Raw genomic sequence first — 24,188 nt, 5'->3', positions numbered from 1 at the left:
CTTAAAATTCAACTGTGCTTTGTAGCAAGGTTTATGTATCATAGACTTTGTATGGAATATGATGCAGAACTGCTCTCCTGGTGCAGTTGTTGCCTAGTGTGTGGAGCTGATCCTATAACCAAGGTTTAAACATAAAAACAATTATGTGTATGTATCTATAATATAAATGTCTAGTGGTGTGTGTTAGTCTGTGTGTGTGTGTGTGTGTGTGAAAAAAAAAAAACCAAGCTGCAGCGCCACCTGCTGGGCTGAGTTATACACTGACCTACTAAATTCTTAGTGTGTGTGGAAAAAAAATTCAGAAAGGGCTGAAATTTGGTATACTAAGATGTTTTTAATTTGTTAATTGTTAAGTGTTTCTAAAGATTTAAAAAAAAAAAAAATTATATATATATATATATTTCTATTTCTTGAAGGAGAAGTGACAGTTGGGAGTGGTTGGTGGTTGCCGGGGGTGACAGTGGGGATTGGTTGGTGGTTGAGGCCTGGTCTATGGTCCAAATGCATGACAAGAACCTTTTTAACACCTTAAGTAGCTTGATTTGACTAGAATGCATGAGTATCATGCACGGGTTAACTTGTACATATATATGTGTGTGTGTGTGTGTGTGTATATATGTGTATATATGTATATATATATATATATATATATGTGTATATATATATATATATATATATATATATATATATATATATATATATATATATATATATATATATATATATATATATTATAATTTTATTTTTTTTATTTCATTTGTGGCAAGAGCCTGCTACTGCAGAAGCACACGCAGACAACTTCTTCCTTTTTATGTAGTTTTATTGTCAGGATGGTAAATGTTTTGACACCATATACTTGCACAGCAACCATGGAGACCCTAAACGCTAGCTATACATAGACCAGCTCTCTCTCAGGACCAGCCAGCTTTCCCAGCGTTGGTCTCCGTGAACAAATGACACAAACAAGCTTTTATACATGATACTCCTCCCCCAGCCTTAGCTTGATGGACAGGTGACACACCCACCTTCTCTTTAAGAGAAAACGCCCATCACTGGCTCTGTTTCAACTAACAGACACACCCTGTCTGTTTGCTGAGAGGAAGCAGCTTTAAAATCATGTAAGTTAACTAACTTTAAACTACTATTAAGTCTTTACTTGGTTTAACCTGAATCTAGGTGCATAACTGCGCCAATGTCTTACTCTGCTTGTATGTTTTCTTTGCATGTTGTCAGATAAATGCCTCCCTTTTTTACAATATATATATATATATATATATATATATATATATATATAATTTTTTATTTTTTTTTTATTTTTTTTTTTTAGTAAACCCACTGAGTACTGTATATGTGTACTTTAAATTCTGTAAAGCTTATTGCTACACTAGCTAAGTAGTCTGTAGGTGTTATGTAGCACTCAGCGTACACCTGTATCCATCTTTTCTATTTGAAAAAACAAATAAATGCAATCCAATTTCGAAGGAAAATCTGAACAGCTGACCATCCCGCCAAACAATCTTGCACCCCAAATTTCAGTGTGCACGTATGTGTTGTCACTTAGACTATTCATTTTATGTTAACAGGTTATAAATACATAAAACATAGTAGTTAGAAAGTTAAACATTTCTGATGTTCCTTTAATCACACTGTGACTGCTCTCCTTGTTGCCTTATAATGTTAGAGAGCTGAAAGCAGGCGCACCACTGCAAACTACAGGGAGTGCCCAATCCAAAAATAAAAAATGCTGTGCACTGATTCCAAAGATATATTTTGGTAGATATGCAGGCACAGTATTAAGATACATATCAATATATGTATGATTCGACTTTGGATATTGGCAGAGGACTATTATTATTCATGCAAAACCGCTAGTGTTAACTCAGAAATGAGATTAAATCCATAGATATTTCATTCCTCTTTCGCCTGGAACAATCCGACTTTTCAAGATGCGTTGCTTTGCTTTCAGATATACATTGAACAAAGCACGTGTAAGTGGTCCTTATTTATGTCAAGCTGAGAGGCTCATCACAGGAAGAAAATTTATTTCACAATGAAAAAGTCAATAGACCGCAGCTGTACTGCTCTCTTCATAGTGGCCTAATCGCAGTGAGATAGATGCCCTTCCTGTGATCAGCATTCCCTTCCTGAATGCGCCTGAACAGGATTTCTGTTATGCATTTAGTACACACCACATATTCTCATGTTAATGGGTCCATCCCTGCAAAACAGACGCGCACTGAATGACTTCCTTTATGCAGGAATACAGTGGCATAAAAGCAGGAGAACTTTCCCTTTCTTTCTGTTTGCTTGAATTCCTTGCTTAATTTTGCACATGTGTCTCACTAATGTTGCCTTTTTCAAGTGCCCCTGTATTTTCTCCCTATTATAAGCTAGTTACAGATCAGTTGTGCGAATGCATTAATTATCTGTAAAATATAGCAGTAATCCATGCAGAATAGAGCTGCACGAGAACAAGACATTGTCACTGCTGTGCTGAAGTGACACACTTGGTTGCGTTCCTGCAGAGGGTGTAAAGAATGGATTGCTAAGTACACATTAAATACTTAGACATTTATGTAAAAAGAAAAACATCCTTTTAGCTGGTAAAATAGTTAGTTTACATTACTTGACACTTTGTGTAGAACATGTTAAGAACCACTGAGAAATGTAAAATGTTTCTGTAGAATGATCTGATGCAGATTGCTTTGATTGCCCATTCTTGACCCACAGTTTTACTTTAATAGCCAAAGTCTCTTAAAAAAACAAAACAAAAAAAAAACCAGTAAATGAAAACTGTTGTTTTTAAAAGTGAAACATTTCATACAGCATTCCAAATATTGCAAGCATCAAACTATCGCTTAATGTTCGGCAAATCTAGTCCCATTGTATAGTCCATATAGTATGGTTTCTCATGCATATATTTGTAACGTTAATCACCAAACCGTTGCTAAAGGTTTTACTTGTAATACTTTGGTTAACTGCATTGTTTACTGTGGATTCACTGGAAATATGAGCTATTTCCACTGAATGACAAATGCTGGTGTTAATAAATACACTTAAAACGCTTAATTTTAAGTTAATGAATAAAGAGTATCTGTAATCTGAGCAAAGGTAGCTCAGCAATTTGTAGATAACACACACAGTTGAATAGTGGGGTATTGCATGTGATTGACAGTTGCCTCCCCTCAGATGAACAGGGCTGCAATATGAAATGAAGGCCTGAATTGGCTTCCAGTGGCAGTGCTGGCATTGAAGAAGTGTCCCAGCTTTGCTCCATTTACAGTGGTCGTTCATAGGGATCATGTTTTTTTGTTTGGGGATTTTCCTGGAGTCCCCACTTAGTTGGGTCCCATTTATTCTGCCCAAGTCGTCCCCTCAACTTATGGAAGCTTTGGCTTCTCTGCAGGCCAATCCAATGTGCCCTTGTGGATACCTAGACCCATTTGCACAAAGGAAGTGCACAATCTAAAGCTGTTTTTGCGCTACAGAGTGTCCGTTTCGCCCTTGATAAATGGCTTCCAAAGTCTTCATAAAGTCTAAGCACAATACCTCGGGTCACAAGGTATTGTGGACCTTAATAATTCAATTAACATGTATTTTTTGCAAAAGGTGTGTTTATGTTTTTGTATCTCTTTAGGTATAATGGACAAGGATCTTGTAAGCCACCTTGTCCTTTATGCATTAGCCACAAGGGTGGCAAAGAGGCCTCTCCATGGGGGTCCCCTTTTTTATTCAGACCCCCACTGTCCAGGGAATGACTTAGAATGTCGTCTGTGGAAGAATTCTATTTTGTTATTTTGTAATCTTCCACATTCTCTAATGGAGCCACCATCCCTACTCTGAGGAGTCTGGTTTCTGGTTATAGTAAAAGGGACCTCATGCTGCTGATTTCAACGTTGTTGTGAAGCCCAGGCCGGCTGGTTAACACTGTGCTTGGCAACTTTTAGGGAGATATGTGGTCTGTACCCCCCTTCTCTTCAATACTTTGATTTTGTCAAAGGAACTAGTCCTTTGTGATTCGGAATATGATCACTAACAAATGAAAACTGAGAGCAGGTTGTATGTGTACAGTGGGCTTGTCAACGCTTGCTGCATCTGTATTTAGAGCATATATCTCCAATATTAGAAAGAAAAAGAAAATCGCTAGACATGAAAGAAAAGTGTGACTCTATGAGCGATGATTCATTTGGTTATATTTTATAGAACTGTTCTTTCCTTGGGAAAAGTTAAATCCTTTTTAAAGTGGTCTCCATGTTAAAATGTCAAGACAAGTTTTAAATGAGGTTCGGACAAACTGATGCTGCAAATCTCTTTCACGAGGAGTTTAAAGCACTGCTTGCTTTTACAGGAGCCTCCTACTGCAGGGTACTGGAGAACAATTATTGTTAAAATAGTGTATAATACATATACTCATTGTGGCATATTTACTACACCTCAATGGATTTCATTTTGTAAAGTAAAATTTGCATAAATTTGCTACTTTTCTCTTTGACTTATTTATAATGTATTTTTTATCAGGTGGAATTACTCATGACACCTTCCAGAAGGAACTGATGTGTTTTGATCCCGATACAGACAAATGGACTCAGAAGGCTCCCATGACTACAGTACGAGGTCTGCACTGCATGTGCACTGTGGGAGACAAACTTTACGTCATTGGTGGAAACCATTTCAGAGGAACTAGTGACTATGACGATGTCCTCAGCTGCGAGTACTACTCTCCATCTCTGGACCAGTGGACTCCAATTGCCGCAATGTTACGTGGACAAAGTGACGTTGGGGTAGCAGTTTTTGAAAATAAAATTTATGTGGTTGGTGGATATTCTTGGAACAATAGATGTATGGTAGAAATCGTCCAGAAATATGACCCTGAAAAAGACGAATGGCACAAAGTGTTTGATCTACCAGAATCCCTTGGTGGCATCAGAGCTTGTACTCTAACAGTTTTTCCACCAGAGGACAATAGTGGTTCACCATCTCGGGAATCTCCTCTCTCCGCACCTTGAAGACCGATCTTGTAATATCTTTGCACTGCATTACGATGGATATTCTTCTTCTTTTTTATTTTTCTTTGAGAAAGTATCAAACAAGCTTGGCCAACCGGAATTGGCGTTCCTCTTTAAAGCGTTTTGTACTATTAATTTGGCATATGTTATTTATCGAAAATATTAACTAAAATGTTTATTTAAAAGGCCAGATGTTAAGGTTAAAAATTCAAATGAGTCCATTCGGTACGTATGCAATATTGACTATGGGGTTCCTTTTGTTTATAAACTTAAGAAGGAGCTCAGTTGGGCTGTAATAGTCTTGTCTCTTTAAATCCACCTGATGTTTGGGTAGTTTTATAGTCAATTTTAAATAGGGAAAACTATTTAAAATTGACTATAAAATGGTCTTGTCCCCTAAATGTAACGTTTTCACATTTATTTATTTATTTAAGCGCTTGGTTAAGTGTCCTTTTGAAAGGGTCAGTAGTGCCTAACAATGGATGTCCTACATGCACACCAAATTGCATTTATCCCTATGCAGCATTTGCAACTTTCCTCCCTTTTTGATAAGGGGATGAATTATATGTAATTTTCCTACCTACTGTGTGTCATGCCTCAGTGATGCCACACGTTGATTGGCTGAATATTGGTTCAGCCTACTAGCAGTGTGTCAATGGTAGGTAAAACTGCACATCCGTGGAGACACATCCCTTAGATTTTCTCGTGGCTCTGAAATGCTTTAGACTGCCTTGCTGTAGGTAGTCATGTGCAACCATCTGGCCTTGGTTTGCCTCTAATGTGTTACCCTTCTAACTCTACTTCTCTGTATTTAAGTAGGATGGAAGACTACTGTAAAACAGCAGCCCTAATGTCAGAGCCATTATCTGCTTCGTTATTGAAGCCTGCACACTTGAAAATGTATGCATATATCATTGGAGGACAAAATGAAAACAAACGTCCTTTCTGAGTATTTGTAGAACGTGTGTGCTCATTGAGATGTTTAAGGCGTGAGCCCAAAAAGTTAAGCTACAAAAGTGAATGTTTAAGGACCAGTGGCTGCCATGCTCTTGGGGTTTGCCCAACCTGTTATATATTTGGTATCTAGGCTGCTTGCCAAAAAGGTTTTTTTGTTTTGTTTTTTGTTTTCCTTTTGGCAAATGCTGACCCTATAGTAAATGTTGATGTGTTTCATTATTTGGTATTACTGGCCCTTTAAGGTTTCCTATTCCAGTTCTAATTTAAATACATTGGAAACTCATATAAAACAGACTTGTATGATCCTCTTCCATCATAAAATAAAATAAAACAATGTTTTTAAATCCACTGTACATGCCTTATTCCAAATATTGAATTTATTTCAAGCCTAAATTTAAACTGTTTTCTGTTATTACAGTTTTCTTTATCCAGGAGCAAGAATAAAAACCTATCTATGAAAAATCAGCTCAGAATTTTGTATCCTCTATACTGAATTAAATAAGCACTTGACATGTTAAGGGACAAATTTAATTTGACATCCAACCAAGGGGCATGCTTCATCCATACCCCCCCTCTCCTATTTGAATAATGTGCATATATATGTATTGTACATTCTGCGGTCTTTTAGCACAAAATGCAGCTAAGGGGTTAGATCGGCTGTTCCTTTGTCCTGAGTCATGATTGACCTTTTTTTGTTATAAAAAAATACAAACCCTTTAACTGCAATTATTGAGCGTGAGAAAATGAATACAGAATTATTATATTCTTGTGCCTGACTGTTGTCTGAATACACCCTCCCCTGTTTTTTGTGGGTGAGCTAGCTCTATTTGCTAGGAAACCAAAGCACAAATGTGTACTGTGACCTACATTCCAGCTACTTTTTTCTTTTTTTTTTCTTTCTTCTCCTGCTTCCATTTGCTGTATTAAGCTTGAAGAGCACTGCAGTATAAAGCGTGTAGATTGTTACAGCAGAAACAGCATGGAATTTGTGTGTGTTATAGTTTTTGCTGTGCCTTCTGATGACTTGCATTGTTTTGGAAAATCATTGAATATATTTAAGGTTCTTAATATGTTTGCTGTTAGCTTGTGATTTTTTTTTTTTTTAAATAATTTAAATGCCAATGGTATATTTGCAAACTCTGTCTTTTAAACCCATCTATGCACAACAAAGGCAGCTAGTGTGTGTGTGTGTGTGTGTGTGTGTGTGTGTGTGTGTGTGTGTGCGCTCATCCACTATTCATGAGGTTACAATCTATCAGGGAGAGTCTAAATTCAGTTAATCTGCATTTTCATAAATGCTGGTTTAGCCCCCAAAATGGCTATCTCCACTGTACATTGTTGTCACATGACTTGTTTTGGCGGCGTTCCATAACAGACTGTATCATTGTAAATGAAGATAAAATGTATATATTAGGATTTTCTCTTATTTTTGTAACCTTATATTGCCCTCTGCACTTGAAGGAGGCATTCTTTCAATAGAGGGCTTGGTTATATTTCACCACTGGGTCATTCCACATAAAATTTAACACAGGGTTTCAAACTGCCCGTCTCAGATTGTAATGAAATTTGGTATAATAAATGCTCTTATGGGTATAAAGAAAACTCCCAAATCTTAGGCTGATATGTAAACTTTTTAAGCTAAAGAGTTGGGCAAGGTCTCATTTTAGACCTCTTTTATGGGCTTTCATATGATGTATAACACAGCAGTATGTTTCAATAAAAATTTAAATTGTAGAATTTTCAATATCAAAATTTTGATTTTATCAGTCATATTTTTACATTTTTGAAAAACCTCTCAAATTGTTCATACTGTTGATAAATCCCCAAAGTTTTATTTTGGGATCATCTGCTACAGGAGCTTTTGCTTTGGACTGTTAAAATAATGAAAATAAGAACTATCTAGGTCTGTTCATTATTTATTTTTAATCTATCTCCTTAAACGATTCTTTTGATGTATAATATGTACATTGACACGGTATCTTAATACTGAAATGTTTAAAACATTTGTGATATTTTTATGTTTTTCACATATTCTAAGAAAGGTTACTCAGATCACTACCATTTGGTGCTGATGCTCTGGATGGATGGTGCTACTTGATTTGTTGGAACTGGCTGACGGCTTAATTTCTTTTTAGTATTTCCATTTCAGAACAGGTGTACATTCAACCTGTTGAACTTAACGAATTCACCTTACACATAACATCTAACATAGTGGTCCATAAAATATCTGGCTTTCTTGGGTATGATAAAGGTGGTGATGGACAAGCTCGATGGAGAAATGTCACTTTATCAATGTTTTCATCTTTCTCCAGAGTAAACGTGCGCCACCACTTCTTGTCATAGATAGCAGTTACATAAACTCTGATGTCAGCAAGTGTACTACATTCTTGAGCAAACTGAGCAATGACCCTTGTGCTCTTTTTGAGGTGTCCTAAGTTTTCTGCTGCTGGCACAAGCTTTTGCAACTTTTGGCATTTCAGAAAATAATTTACACATCCATTCTGAAACCGTTCTCAACCCCTTCTGTGACAGGATGGACCCCCTATGCCACCCTGTCCGAGTTACAGGGGACCGTCTGGGCTTGCCTTGCCACCGTTCCCTTTTCTTTATCCCAAATGCACCCTTTAACAGCAGGAGAGGTTTTTGCTGCTGCCACCACCAGGCTTCTTCATTGGCAACTAGAACCGTGTCCTTTTGGGTAACTCTCGCTGCTAGTATACCCACTTGCTGGACACCTGGCTGGTACATCTAACCTCTTACCTTTAGATGAGGGTTGTTGTGGATGGTTCCCCCTGGCCTGTCACACTGGCCAGAGCTGCAAGTAGCGGGCAGAGCATTGGTACTGGATACAGAGTTCCAAAATCAGAACCGCTGGATAATGGATTAGATTGGTCTAATCTGTAGGTCACAGGAATTACAGCAGGTAAGTAGGCGTCAAAGCAGGATCTTGAAGCAGTGATGTTTATTAGCTCAAGTGTCCTAATAAGGACAGTTACATAAACTAGTTTAAAGTACTAGTGATTTCCAGAAGTACAGATGTAATAATACTACATGGTCAAACGGAGCTCCTTTTTTATACAGATTCTTACTCCATTTCAGACATGAGGTAAACCAGCCCCCTGATTCGACCAGGCACCGAAGTGTCTTATATCGCATCAGATAATTTAATGTCAGGATGTGATCTTTCTCTAGACATGGAGGGGTGAGCAGAGCATGTGCTGAGCACTGATTGGAGGAGCCTATCACATGCTCCTCAGACCCGGGGAGATCAGCAGCAGCCTCATGGGCTCTGCTTTCTCTTCCCTGCCTGGCAGGGTGACTGAGGCTTCTTCTTGTGAGTACAGTATTACTCGCAGTCTGCTGTCTCTCCCTCCCAGCACCCCTTCTCCAGGTTTCTGTCCCTCCCTGCTCCCAGCACACACTCTCTCCCATTCTTATACTCCACTGTAATTAAACACTCCGCTTTTTCAAATGTGACACACATGGTCCAGGGTCAGGTAGGGTTTGGGTGGGCTTAAATTAGTGACCAAGGGGCTTTTCTTCACTAATTAAAGCCCGCCCAAACCTAACCTATCTCTGTAAAAGTGGGCCTATTCAACACATTTGAAGTGTCTTTCCATGTAGAGTATCTTTCCACTTAAAGTTTACATGCCTGTGGGAGCAGGCACTGTCTGTAAAATCTTGTCCCCAAACACACCTGAAGAGGAACGTGCATTCCTCTAATGAAGTTAACTGGAAAAAATATTATTTTGTTGATTTTCTTATTTGTGTAGTGCTTAAATAAATACAATTTTCATGAATCTCTCAAAACTGAAAGCTCTTGTAGCAGATGATCCCAAAATAAAACTATGGAAACCGCCGCCTTTTCCTCTTTCGTGTCATTAATCGCCGACGAAGTGACCAGAAGTGACGCGTGCATTCCACAGTGGAACGCACGCCGACTCTCTCCATCGATACACTGCTTCAGGATTTATTCCTCCCACACCCACTTCTATCAGCAAGTCGGCCAACACATACCTTTACCATCACTACCAAGGGGAGATCCTTGAACAGCAAGTGTTTTTTGACACCTAAGACTTCTTGTGTTGCAGTGGGATGTTGATTATAATTCACATTGCTGGACATTTTGGACTTACCTTCCACCTATTGCCTATTAGGGATAATCTGATTGAGATTTTGTGTTCACAATTTTAGAATTTGTTTTTAGGTTGTTGCTACTTACTGATTCCTCTTTTTGATTTTATTATGTCGATATCTATGTATTGTTTATTTGGTTTATTAATTAAGTCTTTATATACATACTATCATACCTGCTTTCCTTAGTACGGATTTTGAGCGCTGGATCTACTCCAGTTTCTGTAGTTACCCTCTCACAGGTCTAGGACAACGTGTATGATCTTTATCAGCCAATCCATGCTACCATAGATTTATTGTGCGCAATACCTGTTTTTTTTGTATAGCAACATCTTGAAATCGGATCACTACATTTTGGCAACTGTGCTTGATCCTAGGTTTAAGAGCTATGTCTTCTCTCTTTCCAACTGACCCAGATCTCAAGAGATGCAATGAGCTCCTGGTCAGCAAGCTGACAGCTCAAGTGGTACATGACACAACGATGTCTCTTCCTTCAGTTTCTCAGCCAACTGCTTCTAGGAAAAAAAAATTAGCTTTCCCAAGACACCCAGTGGTAATGCAGATGAGTCAGCACAACATTTTGACATTTGGTCTAAAAAGAATTGCCCAAAAATCGTGACAGGTGTGCCGTAAAATGAACTACAAATTCCATGAGGAAGGCCATTACCGGCAATTACATCAAAGTACACATACTTCTGTGATGGTGGATTCCAGGGATGAATTAGTATTGTTTGAGGATGATGTACACACTAATGAGGGTGAATATGATTGTAATGTAGAATGCAGGTGCTGAGATCTGGCTGAGAGAAGGGAGCTGGCTGATGCTGGTATGCTTGGTAATATTTTGGGTAGAATGGGATGTTGGCAATTTTATGTTTTTCTACAGTAAACTTTCACCTTTATTAGAGTTTTTGTTTTGTTCTTTTTTTCCTTTTAAAAGGTTCAAGCTTTTTGTTTACATTTTTGTTTTCCTTAAAACCACTATGCACTTGAACATAGGCTTTAGCACATGAGGTAGAGGAATTTGTATCGTCATGACTGAGACTGAAGAGTGACAAAGGCACTGCCACCCCTCTTGTTTCTGTATGAGCTATGGTACACTAAAATGTCACGCTAGACTTTTAAAATCACTGCCAGCCTTATTTAAATTTATGTTTCAGAACTGAACACTGCCACCTCTCCTTCTTCTGGGTGCGCTATGGCACAGTACCGAGCCGGCTCGGTACACGGATATCCTAAGTTTGGGTGGGCTCAGCTCTGGGAGAACCGAGCCTAAGCATCTCGTGTGTGTGTGTGTGTGTATATCTCATGGCTTCATTTTTTTATTTTGCCAGTTTATGCTGTAATCAGTGATTTCAATATTCCTTGGGCCTTAAACATGTATTGAATTGTGATTGCATTACTAGTCACAAGCAACTGATATTTTTCCATCTATCTGTATTACATGCAAATGTTTTGCTGATTACACAGAAAATTAAATTGGAGTCAATCAGGAGATTACTCAGTCAGGAAAGAAATATGATCTAATATAACCCAACAGAACATGTACAGATCTGCAAACTACTGCGTTTCCTTCATATTCAAGTCATTTACACCAAAACACCTATCGACACGGTTATGTTCATGACTCCATGCAATATTAGGACATCCGGAGGAGACTTGCGTAACACCACTTGGCTACGTCGTTAAACTATTTCTCCTGCACACTACAACCTGCTCTTTCAGCTGTTAAGCTGCCTTATGTTCACACCCTTCCTTCCCCACTAATGGTATTGGAAAGTTAAAGTACACCAATATTGACTTTTTTTTTTTTTTTTTTAAGTTGAACTATGTAGATAAAATACATTATTCAATGTTGACATGACCCGGTCCACAGCTCTCTTTAAAAGTGTATAAAAGTTTGTCACAGACTCTTACAGACAGCTGAAGTGCCTACCACATCTTTAGGGCAGTGTCCTAATGGGATTTAAATTGCTGTCACATCATTGGGCCTACCCACCCAGTATATAAATTCACACAGTCCAGTTTTGAAGAGCGACTAAGTTGTAAGACACTGTCTGCTTGGAGAAGTCTGCAATCCCCCCCCCTCCCAACATGACTTTCTGCAGAAGTATGAAAGAAGCCACGATGGACGTATTTAGTTAAGTTTTCTTCAGCTATTTGGCGTTTGTTTAAGCTTGGTAAACTGCAGCCTTCAACGTCGTCTTTAACCCCATCATGACCAGGGGCATTTTAGCTATTTTTGACCAGACAACAATTTTGTTTAACTGAAGTTTTGTTTGTTTTTTCCCCCACATAGCTGAATTGTTGGACAAAACCTATGCCACAAATTTTTGATAATCTAGGAATACCAAATGTGTGGATGTTGCGTGAGGGAACATGCAGATATAGGTCCTGGAAACAAATGTGTTTTTTATTTAAATTTTATTTTAACCAAAGAGGGCAGTCTTGAGTTTCTCATGTTGACTGCTCTGATGGATTCAGTGTAACCTGTATCTGACAGCGGCTGCCATATGAGCCACTGTTCTAACAAGTATACACTGAGTCCGTCCGTGCTAATATGCAGGGGAAATTTGAGACCTGGTTCTTTGGAAGTTCATGGGATATTCCTGATGTCACTATAGTGATGTCATGATTTCTTTTGATCAGTGGGAAAGACTGAGTATCCTGTGAGCTATACATAGTTCCTCATTTTCTCACAATTAAAGTCCAGCAATCATGGGTAAATGTTCCTAATCAAAAAAATTAATCAAATGATACAATGTGTTTTGGTACGATAAAACATGATCATGGGAGCGTACACACTTGCAATATTTGATCAGACGGTCGTTTATCGTGTGATCTGCACGATTATTGCATTAGTGTGTACCCAGCTTGACAGTGTGTGATTCTTGGAATAGGTTGTGCTGTTCTCAGTGGAGTGCAGGAACAGTGGGACACACTTGCTATATATATATATATATATATATATATATATATATATATATATATATATATATATATATATATATATATATACACATCTGTAGTGTATTCCTAAATGAGACAGACTACATCTTAGCTTCATTCTATGGGGAGACGTATGTGGGGTTAGACGTGTGTGATTTCTGCACTAAGTGGGATTTTCTCACAAAGTGGACGAAAATGCACAGTTGGACAAACATTGGACTACATTTGACTTGCTTTTACTCCCAGCAATAAGCAACATCTGCCACAGCCTATTTCTGCACTACTTGTCTATTTATATGGAATACTGCTAAGAGGTAATTCTTAAAATACCCTTGCTTTTTGCTTTTACCCCTTTTATCACAATGTTTCACAAATTGCTTTTCTTAGTCTCATTTCATGGCATGATCTTTAGGACTGTGTCATCTTTCACCCCTCCACCAACACACAAATTTGTTCATATTGCACCTGCATTACTCCACTCACCTCTATTTAACACCCATGAACTGTTGTCCTATTTATTATCTCTAACAAGTACAGCCTCCACCTGTCGCCAGAAAATAAAAGGCCACACATCTTACAATCCCCTTGCTTATCTTTCGCTCACTCTGCTTCTATTAGCTGGTGATATATCACCTAATCCAGGTCCCCCACACTCCTCACACACACATACATCAGAACACTACCGTTCTATAGCAAACCTCAAACACATCACCTGTCTCCCCTCTCTTCCCAAGTCCTTTAAATGTGCCCTTTGGAATGCACGCTCTGTTTGTAACAAACTTACCTCCGTTCATGATCTCTTCCTCTCAAAAAACCTCAACCTTCTGGCAATAACAGAAACATGGCTCATGCAATCAGACACTGCCTCACCTGCAGCACTTTCACATGGTGGCCTCCATCTCACCCACACCTCCAGACCTGAAGGCAGACAAGGAGGTGGGGTTGGACTACTTCTCTCCCCACAGTGCACATACACAGTTCTACCAAATGTGCCATCACTCACGTTCACATCTTTTGAAGTACATGCTATTCGCATTTTTAATCCATTCTCCCTACGTGTTGCGGTGATCTATCGTCCCCCTGGAGCACACCAACAATTTATTGAGGATTTCTCTGCATGGCTCCCTCACTTCTTATCTTCAGACATCCCCACCATCATCATGGGTGACTTCAACATCCCCATTGATAACCCACCTTCCAAAGCTGCTTCCAAACTACTCTCTCTAACATCCTCACTTGACCTCTCCCAGTGGATTGAATCATCTACTCATAAGGATGGCCACTGCCTTGATCTTGTTTTCTCTAGACTATGCTCAGTTTCTAATTTTATTAATACACCCTTCCCCCTCTCGGATCATCACCTTATCAGCTACACTCTCACCCCCACTGCTCTAACCTCTCTACTGTCTAACTCAACCAAGCCTCCTCATACTCGTAGAAATCTTAATTCTATTAATCTTCAACAATTTTCCACCTCCCTCCAACACCTTCTCTACCCTATCTCTACATTCTCATCCCCTGAGATGGCAGTACCTCATTTTCACCTAACCTTAGCAACGGCCCTTGATCAAGTGGCTCCAGCGACACTTCATACTACACGTCGACTTCGATGTCAACCGTGGCACACCAAAGCAACACGAAATCTTCAAAAACTGTCCCGTAAAGCAGAACGTCACTGGCGTAAATCTCGAAGCTCTAATGACTTCTTCACATATACTTCTGTCTACCACTCCTATCGAAATGCTCTGGACACTGCAAAACAAACATACTTTCAATCTCTTATCTATGCTCAGGCTTCTAACCCCAAACGCCTTTTCAATACATTTAATCATCTTCTCAATCCTCCCACCCCGAACCCTCCATCTACTATCAGTGCTCAGGACCTTGCTTCCTACTTCAAGGACAAGATTGACAAGATCAGACTAGAAATGGTATCCTCTTCCTCAACAAGCCATCAGCTCATTTCCTTCCCTCTACCCTCTGACACCCTTTCTTCATTTGACCCCACAAATGAAGAGGAAATTTCTACGCTCTTCTTATCTTCCTACTCTACCTCCTGTCCTCTTGATCCTATTCCCTCGCAAATTGGTAGATCCCTGTCTTCTGTGCTCATTTCACCTCTAACTCAAATCTGTAATCTCTCACTCTCTACTGGCATCTTTCCATCACTATACAAGCATGCAGTGATTACTCCTATTCTAAAAAAACAAAACTCCGACCCAAACTCTCTCTCAAATTACCGTCCCATCTCTCAGCTCCCTTGCCCCTCCAAGCTTCTAGAGAGACTTGCCTACACTCGCCTCACACGCTTTCTTTCCGCAAACAACCTGTTGGATCCTCTTCAGTCTGGCTTTCGTTCTCAACACTCCACAGAGACTGCGCTGACCAAGGTTGTTAATGATCTGATCACTGCTAAGACTGAACGCCATTACTCTCTCCTAATTCTCCTTGATCTCTCGGCTGCATTTGACACCGTTGACCACTCTCTTCTCATACAAACGCTGCAATCCCTAGGTCTTCAAGACACAGTTCTATCCTGGTTCTCATCTTACCTCTCTAATCGCTCTTTCACTGTTAATTTCTCTGGAGCCACCTCTGCTCCGCTTCCCCTATCAGTTGGAGTACCACAAGGCTCGGTGCTAGGTCCTCTGCTGTTCTCTATCTATACCGCTTCTCTTGGAAATCTAATAAGTTCCTTTGGCTTTCAGTATCATCTCTATGCGGATGATACCCAAATCTATCTATCCTCTCCTGATATCTCGACATCTGTGTTGTCCCGTGTAACTGACTGTCTTTCTGCCATTTCATCTTGGATGTCCTCTCGTCAACTCAAACTTAATCTTTCTAAAACAGAGTTAATAATATTCCCACCCGCCAACAAGAGCATACCTGACATTTCTATCTCTGTTGATAACATGACCATAAATCCCACCCCACAAGCTCGCTGCCTAGGTGTAATCCTTGATTCACGCCTATCCTTTGTTCCCCACATTGACTCTATATCTAAATCATGTTACATACATCTAAAGAACATTTCCAGAATCCGCACATATCTCACACAAGACACTGCTAAAACCTTAATTCATGCACTAATCATCTCCCGCATTGACTATTGCAATTCCCTCCTTACTGGTCTTCCCAAAAACAGACTCAAACCCCTAAAATCTATTTTGCATGCTTCGGCAAGACTGATTTTCCTTGCAAATAGCTATTCCTCTGTTGAATCACTCTGTATGTCTCTACACTGGCTGCCTGTCTTCTACCGAATCCAATATAAAATACTTTTACTAACCTACAAGGCCATCAACAAAGCTGCACCAACATACATCTCCTCTCTTGTCTCAAAATATCTCCCAACTCGGCAACTCCGTTCTGCAAAAGATCTGCGTCTCTCATCCACCCTCATTACATGCTCCCATTCCCGGTTACAGGACTTTTTTCGGGCTGCACCCACTCTATGGAACTCTCTCCCTCGCACAATAAGACTCTCCTCTGGTCTACAAACTTTCAAGCGTTCTCTGAAAACCTACCTATTCAGACAAGCTTATAATATTCCTCAACCACCATCTTAACCTCACTACCTTTAGCCTGTTACACAATTTCACACAAGACAACTACCCCCGGACCAACATTGTTGTGTGACAGGATCATTTAGCTTATGAGTCACCCTACCTTTGCAGTCTGGCTGGTCCAAGATGCAAAATGTATACTTAACCTCATGTGTCAATCTCCCATTGTCCCATAGATTGTAAGCTTGCGAGCAGGGCCTTCTCACCTCTTTGTCTGTTTTACCCAGTTTGTTTATTAGTTTATTACGTTTGTCCCCAATTGTAAAGCGCTACGGAATATGTTGGCGCTATATAAATAAATGATGATGATGATAGATATATATATATATATATATATATATATATATATATATATATATATATATATATATAATATATAATATATTGCAACAGAGCAATAGGTCAGATGTGTTTGTAAAAGATAGTGGCTTTTTTCTTTTACAAAGCACTTGGCAGTAGTTACAAGGGTTTTTAAATGCTGCATATGAAAAATAAAGGAGGAATTGTGATGCTAAAAACAGTCAAATGATTAACAAAATGCATGATGATGTGTATTTACTGCTATGACCAATCATGTCCAACACATTTAGTTTGTCTTTGACTGGTATTCAAATTTTAATAGATATCGAGGGATCAGTGGGTTTTGTTTGCTAAAGGTATTTCTTTGTCTCAAAAAGTTTAGAAACTGCAGGTGTTAAAACAGTGATGTAAGAAGTTTTAAACAATGCATTTAATAAAAGAGAGAGACCTTTAACATACCTGCTGATATATTATTACAGGTAATAGTGTTATAACCTATAACAAATAAATCTGACAAAGCAGAAAAGAGCAGTGGCCACAGGTGTAGGAATGGAGGGCCACCTGTTGTCCAGAATATGACTCAAGGACAGTATAAAAGTATAGCTTAAAGACAATAGACTTTGTTGTAATCAATGGTATTGTTTTATATATTCATAAATCTAGATATTACTTTTGATCTTTAAGGAATGGTATGTTTGTGATTTGTAACAGTGTTTATAGCCCAGAATGAGCTGGCGAAATGCGTAGTGTTTGAGAGAAGTATTTTATTATTTCTATATAAACTGTTATTTATAGAAAGAGTGTAGACCGTGCTGGACAATGATAATATTTTTGCTTTGTCATTTATATAGTCTGTATATCATGCAGCTCTTTATTTAATCAATCACATTAGCCAAGTGGGGCCAGAGCCGGATTAACAATAGGGCTAAAGGGGCTACAGCCCAGGGGCCTCAGGCAGCTGGGGGGCCCGCCGGCATTCATCGGGTCGGGGGTGTCCCTGCCCCGGCTACGACTGTCACTTGTTCAAGGAGAATGGCAGGCACCTAACAGCAAATGTTATGCTGTTAGCTGCCTGCTGTCACTGTAGGACTTGTGGAACAACAGAAGGAGGTAAGCTCATAGGGGTGGGCCTCATGGCTGGGGGGCCCTCACAGTACCCTTAGCCCGGGGGCCTCCCTTCCCTTAATCCGGCCCTGAGTGGGACCAACAATCTATAGTCTCTACCACACATGGAGACGCGAGCGCATATACACATGTACACGTGAATCTAATCAGAAGCTGGTTACGCTGCCGATATGTCACTGGGGAGAATTTACAAACTCCACACAGATGGGTCCATGATCGGACCACTTTATTACAGGTAAGTAACATACTTTTCAGTCTGGTGATTATGGCATCTCATCTAATTAAGATTTATTTTGCAAAATCTATTAAACACCTACACTCAGAGCAAACCTGCATTTACTATACTGGATTGATAGTTTGGTGGTGATTTAATTTTATAAAATCCGCACAAATGCCTAAAGAGATTTCTAAAGGCAGATATGGTGTGATTATAGGACTTAATAGCAAAGAATGATTTCGATTTTTTTGCCCTTATTTGAAATTGAAAACTGAAATCTTTTGAGTTTAAAGTTATTAGTGTTTGAATTTCATGATAGTTGGAAAATAAATTTAACATAATGCACTAGAATCCTAATTCTGAATACACGTTGAATAACAATTTACTGTCCGTAACCACAAAGCATTTGTCCACATCAGGATGAGTAAGGTTATGCTGCCGTTTGGGACATCTTAAGTATTGTGTACAATTTTGGAGGCCCTAATGTCAAAATGACAATAATACACTAGAATCAATATAGAGGCATGATACTAAAATAGTGTAAAGACAGCAAAAACCAGAGGAGTTAAGGGAGTTAACGGCTGTGAAGTTTGGAGAAGTGAAGGGATAGAGGAGATGTGGTAGAAATATTCAAATATATTGATGAGGCGCATTTATACACAAGGGGATTTGTAAAACCAGGGTATGCATTCTAAAATTGGAGGTAGGGAGAGTCTTCTTGCAATCATGGTGTGGAGTCATTTAGTTAAAGGAAATACCCTTCCAGCTTATTATCTCTATTAAAGGAGAGTATTGTAAGAGTATATGCAGTTGTTTGCTATATACTTTAAAAAAAAAAAAATCTGAGCAGCCTGAAATTTATGTTTAGAATCTTAACGACTTCTTGCTTAAATCACAGGTACAAGGTGTTAAGATATTGAGAATATAAGGTAGCTCCATCATTTTCAATATATTTCACCACTTGCAGCAGGCATGCACCAAAAAACATTTTATTGTTTATTTTCTTTTTATAACTCAAACGGCTTTACAGAATCCCATATGTTGCATAAATGTACTTCCTTTTGTTACACATTAAAAGCAATTAAAATGCGACTTTAATCATTTTCGTGCATAATAAATTATGTTTTTGCATAACCATTTTATGATAAACCTGATGGTACAAACTACTTAGTCCATCTAGTTTATGTACAAAGCAGTGTACAATCTGCTTTCAAGTAAGATTTCTGCCATAGCACTTCCCAGCATCCCTTTCAATATACCAGTCTGTAGCTTTCATTATGGCTGTCTACTCAAAAAGTCTCTTTCAAGCTGTGCTTTGAAATAATACAGGACCTCAAGCAAACCTTGAGGTTTTTATACTTGGGGGTCTTACCCCAAGAGGTGGAAAGCTAGATCTTGGTAGAACCATCTGTTTTATATTTAATTCATTCTCATGTGTTATTTAATATCACTTGTGAATAAAGCAAAATTATTTTCTCAGATTGTATTTCAGGAAAATTGTTGCATTAATTCTGCAGGACGGATCACTGCTTTGTGAAATTGTCACTACATCTACATTCCACTAGAGAATACTTCGATTAGCCATGTCAAGTTTTGTCAATCTCCTATATTAGTGTCTGTTGGAAACAAATCTACTTTCGTTACTAAGCTCAGATGGTTTTTGTATAGTAGAATGTTGTTGGAAAAATGTGCTTTCCCACCTATTTTCTGAAAACCTATATATGAAGCAACGATACTTAACCCTCAACGGCATTGGGAATGTTCAGGGTCTGTGGTCCACAACGCTGCACATTGATTGCATATGATTGATTTTACAATCATGCACTAGATACATAAAACTAGAATCAGCTCAAGGTCACTGTAACTATAGCAATTGTGTTAGGTCCCAAGGTGCTAAAGGACCAATTGGTATACTAATCTGTTACTGTTCCAAGTAGCGAAAACTTCATTTTTTTTTTAAGTGTATCAAAGCGAATTGCATATTGTTTGTATTTTTCATTTATCGATATGGCTCTTTTGGTATCATTTTAGAATAATCGTTTGAAGGGGAAAGTAATGTGAGGGGCCCTTTTTGTCTCAGGCTTTAGCTGTTATTAAGCCATCTCTACATGGAAATGTAGTTACTGATTCACCATCATCAGCTATTTATATAGTGCCACAAATTCTGCAGCGCTGTACAGAGAACTCAATCACATCAGTCCCTGCCCCAATAGAGCTTTACAGTCTATAACACTGGGTGAACATACAAACCACACAGAAAAGGCCATGGGAAAAAGTGCTCTCAATGTCCAAAGGGCTACAAAATAAAAGCTTAAACACTCAAAGATAGTGGGATGTTCATTCCTGCATAATCAAACCAAATTTAAAATGTTTGCAATGTGCCAGTTTTATATATTTTCTATAATTTTCAGGAATGATACTGGTTTGTTTTGGTAGCATATTGGAATAGCTCATTAGATTGTAAATGAAAGCAAAATAGAAGCAAAAATTTACACTTGAAACTTTCTAGAGTATCAAACGATGAAACTTTTACACCAAAATATAACTTTCTAAATCACTATATAACTGCATGATACTTTAGTCTTACAATATAAAGTCTAAGTGCAAATGTACAAATTGTAATTCTTATCACCTCCATTTGCCTACCTTGCCTGTCAAGTTGATGCTTTTTTATGTTGTTGTGTTGTTTGAGCTAAATTTATTCTGTGTGTGAGGGTCTGTCAGTGTCATGCAGAATGGAGTTATCAGTCACCTAAGGAGGAGATTGGGATCATCATTGTTTATTTGTAAGGCGGCATAGATTCCTCCCTGCTGGACAGACAGCAATATAAATCATAGTGAATCAAATGTGAGCATAAAGCAAAGCAGATTACACTAAAATCATACAAGACTGAGGTGTGAACATAAGACAGAAGGAAGAGCGTTTAGACAATCTCATGAGATTGTCTAAAGGGAGGGGGAAACAGAGACAAAAAATGGTGAAAAAGAGGAAGGCCAAGGAAAAGGTGGGATTGAAAGACTGGAGGTTAGATGAAAGACTAGTAAGGAGTGGAAGAGCGCCCCTTAGGTGGGGAGCAGCACAGGGTAAGTCTTGTCAGGGAGAAGATGAGCAGGTCAGAGACAGAGCGAAAGAAACAACCATGAGTGTATCTCGTGACAAAGTCAGAGATGTATGTAGGAGATGCATCAGTGAGGGCTTTGTAGCTGATGGTCAGCAGCTTGAATTGAGTTCTGGAGGAAATGGGAACTCTGTGTAGACCTTTTGCAGAATGGTGCAGCTGAAGAGGAGTGAAGGGAGAGCAATTGAAGAGGAAGATTAGATTCGATGCAGGACAGTTTGAAGCAGGGAGAGACTGGTGAGGAGAAGGCCAGTTAGCAAGAGACTTCAGTAGTCGAGATGGAAAATTATGTTAGAGTGAGAGTTTTGGTGATGTCTTGGGTAAGAAAGGACAGTGTTATGAAGGATTTTGTGATGGACTGTGTATGGGTAGTGAACCTGATGGCATCCAAGATGACACCAATGCAGCATGTCTGGGGAACAGTAGTGTTTGTGAAGTTGTCTACTGAGATGGTAGGAGGAGACGGAAGAAAATTATGAGTTCAGTTTTTGACTTTGAGAATGCGTTGGGACATCCAGGTGGAATTTACAGAGAGGCAGTTGGAAATTAAGATTAACGGAGCGGTAGAAGTCAAAACAGGAGAGGTAAACCTGATTGTCATCAGTGAAGAGATGGAAGTGAAGGTCAAAGGAACATGTAACATAGTATTATAGTAACATAGTTGATGAGGTTGAAAAAAGACACCAGTCCATCAAGTTCAACCTATTTTGGATCTCCTGCGATCCTGCACTTATATTTGAAATTAATTCGGAGTAGGCAACCGCCCATCTGTTTCAATTTTGAAAATCCCCCCAGACTCAATATTGCAATCCAATTTTTACCCTATATCCACTACTATCCTTTATTTTAAATTAACGGTCGTATCCCTGGATACACCTTTCCGCTAAAAATTTGTCTAACCCTTTCTTAAACATATCTATTGAATCTGCCATCACAACCTTCCCTGGCAATGAATTCCATATCTTGACTGCCCTTACTGTAAAGAACCCCTTCCTTTGCTGGTTGTGAAATTTCCTCTCCTCTAACCTTAGGGGATGACCACGTGTCCTGTGTATGGTCCTTGGGGTAAAAAGTTCCCATGAAAGCTCTCTGTATTGACCCCTAATGTATTTGTACATAGTAATCATATCTCCCCTTAGACGCCTCTTTTCTAAAGTAAACATGCCTAAACTGGCTAACCTTTCCTCATAACTTAATGACTCCATACCCTTTATCAATTTTGTCGCCCTTCTCTGAACCCTTTCTAGTTCCAAATTATCTTTTTTATAGAGTGGTGCCCAGAACTGTACTGCATATTCAAGATGAGGTCTTACCAATGATTTATACAGTGGCAAAATTACACTGTCTTCCCTTGCATCTATGCCCCTTTTTATGCATGCCAATACTTTGTTTGCCCTTGCAGCTGCTGCTTGACATTGAGCACTATTGCTAAGTCTACTGTCTACGAGCACTCCCAAATCCTTTTCCATTATAGATTCTACCAAATTAATTCCATTTAATTTATAGATTGCGTTCTTGTTTTTGATCCCTGAATGCATAACCTTACATTTATCTGTGTTAAACCTCATATTCCATTTAGCCGCCCAATCCTCCAGTTTATTTAAGTCCCTCTGTAGAGAAGCTACATCTTGCTCTGATTTTATTACCTTACAGAGTTTAGTGTCATCTGCAAAAATAGAAACTTTACTCTCTAAACCATCACCAAGGTCATTAATATATTAAAAAGGAGTGGCCCCAGCACGGTACCTTGAGGTACTCCACTTAAACTTTTGACCAATTAGAAAATGTTCCATTTATCACAACTCTTTGTTCCCTATTCTCTAACCAGTTTTCAATCCAAGTACAAATTTTGCTTCCTAGACCCAGTTTCCTTATTTTGTAAAACAACCTCTTGTGTGGCACTGTATCAAAGGCCTTTGCAAAATCTAAGTAGACCACATCTACTGTCCTGCCCTGGTCTAAGTTCCCACTAACTTCCTCGTAGAAACTAATTAGATTAGTTTGACATGACCTATCCCTCACAAATCAATGTTGATTCCCACTAATAATTTTATTGCGTACCAAGTAATCCTGAATACTGTCCCTTAAAATACCTTCCAGTAGTTTCCCCACTATTGATGTCAGGCTTACAGGTCTATAATTCTCTGGTTGTGATCTCGTCTCCTTTTTAAACAACGGCACCACATCTGCTATTCGCCAATCCCTTGGTACTGAGCCTGATGAGATTGAATCTCTGAAAATTAAGAATAGCGGTCTAGCTATTTCCGAGTTTAATTCTATAAGGACCCTTGGGTGTATGTGAGATCGCAGAGAGGTGTAAAGGGAAAGCAGAGGAATAAGGAAAGCTTTAATGGACTCCAATAGAGAGACAAAGTGGAGGGGAGCAGAAATCCGAGGTAGAGACACTGAAGGAAACACTGGAGAGTAAGGAGGTAAGCCGGATAAGAATAATACTGTGAAGGTGAGTGGATGGTGTCAAGAAGAACAGGGTGGTCAACAGTGGCAGAGGAGATGTAATAAGATCAGGCAGAAGTAACATTGATTTGCCTGTAAGATAGTTGATATATTTGGTGAGGACAACTTCGGTTTAGTGTAGAGGTTGGGAAGCCCTATTAGGAATGGTTGAACAGTAAATGAGTGGGAAGAGAGTGAGTCAGGCATTTGTAGACAAGCCATTCAAGTAGATTGGATGCAATAGGGAGTAGAGAAATGAGACTGTACCTGGAGTAACGAAGAATCAGATTTTTTTTTTGAGAGTGGGAGAGATGAGTGCATGTTAAAGGCAGAAGGAAAACTGCTAGTGGAGAGGGAC

The 24,188-nt window shown here is 39.0% G+C and overlaps 1 protein-coding gene across 6 annotated transcripts in view; it reads left to right on the top strand.

Moving 5' to 3' along the window:
* KLHL13 (kelch like family member 13) overlaps nucleotides 1-6,428 on the top strand; it is a 33,712-nt gene extending 27,284 nt beyond the window's left edge. For all 6 annotated transcript variants that reach the window (XM_075187230.1, XM_075187231.1, XM_075187228.1 and 3 more), the window contains one exon: nucleotides 4,519-6,428. In XM_075187230.1, the coding sequence (XP_075043331.1) occupies nucleotides 4,519-5,006 (488 nt within the window). In that variant the 3' untranslated portion in view covers nucleotides 5,007-6,428. The remainder of the gene's footprint in view (nucleotides 1-4,518) is intronic.
* The last annotated feature ends 17,760 nt before the right edge of the window (nucleotides 6,429-24,188 follow it).

This window comes from Mixophyes fleayi, chromosome 9 (assembly GCF_038048845.1).
Source record: "Mixophyes fleayi isolate aMixFle1 chromosome 9, aMixFle1.hap1, whole genome shotgun sequence".
Lineage (NCBI taxonomy): Eukaryota > Metazoa > Chordata > Amphibia > Anura > Limnodynastidae > Mixophyes > Mixophyes fleayi.
The sequence above is the reverse complement of the archived record's forward strand: the minus strand, read 5'-3'. Positions and strand labels throughout refer to the sequence as shown.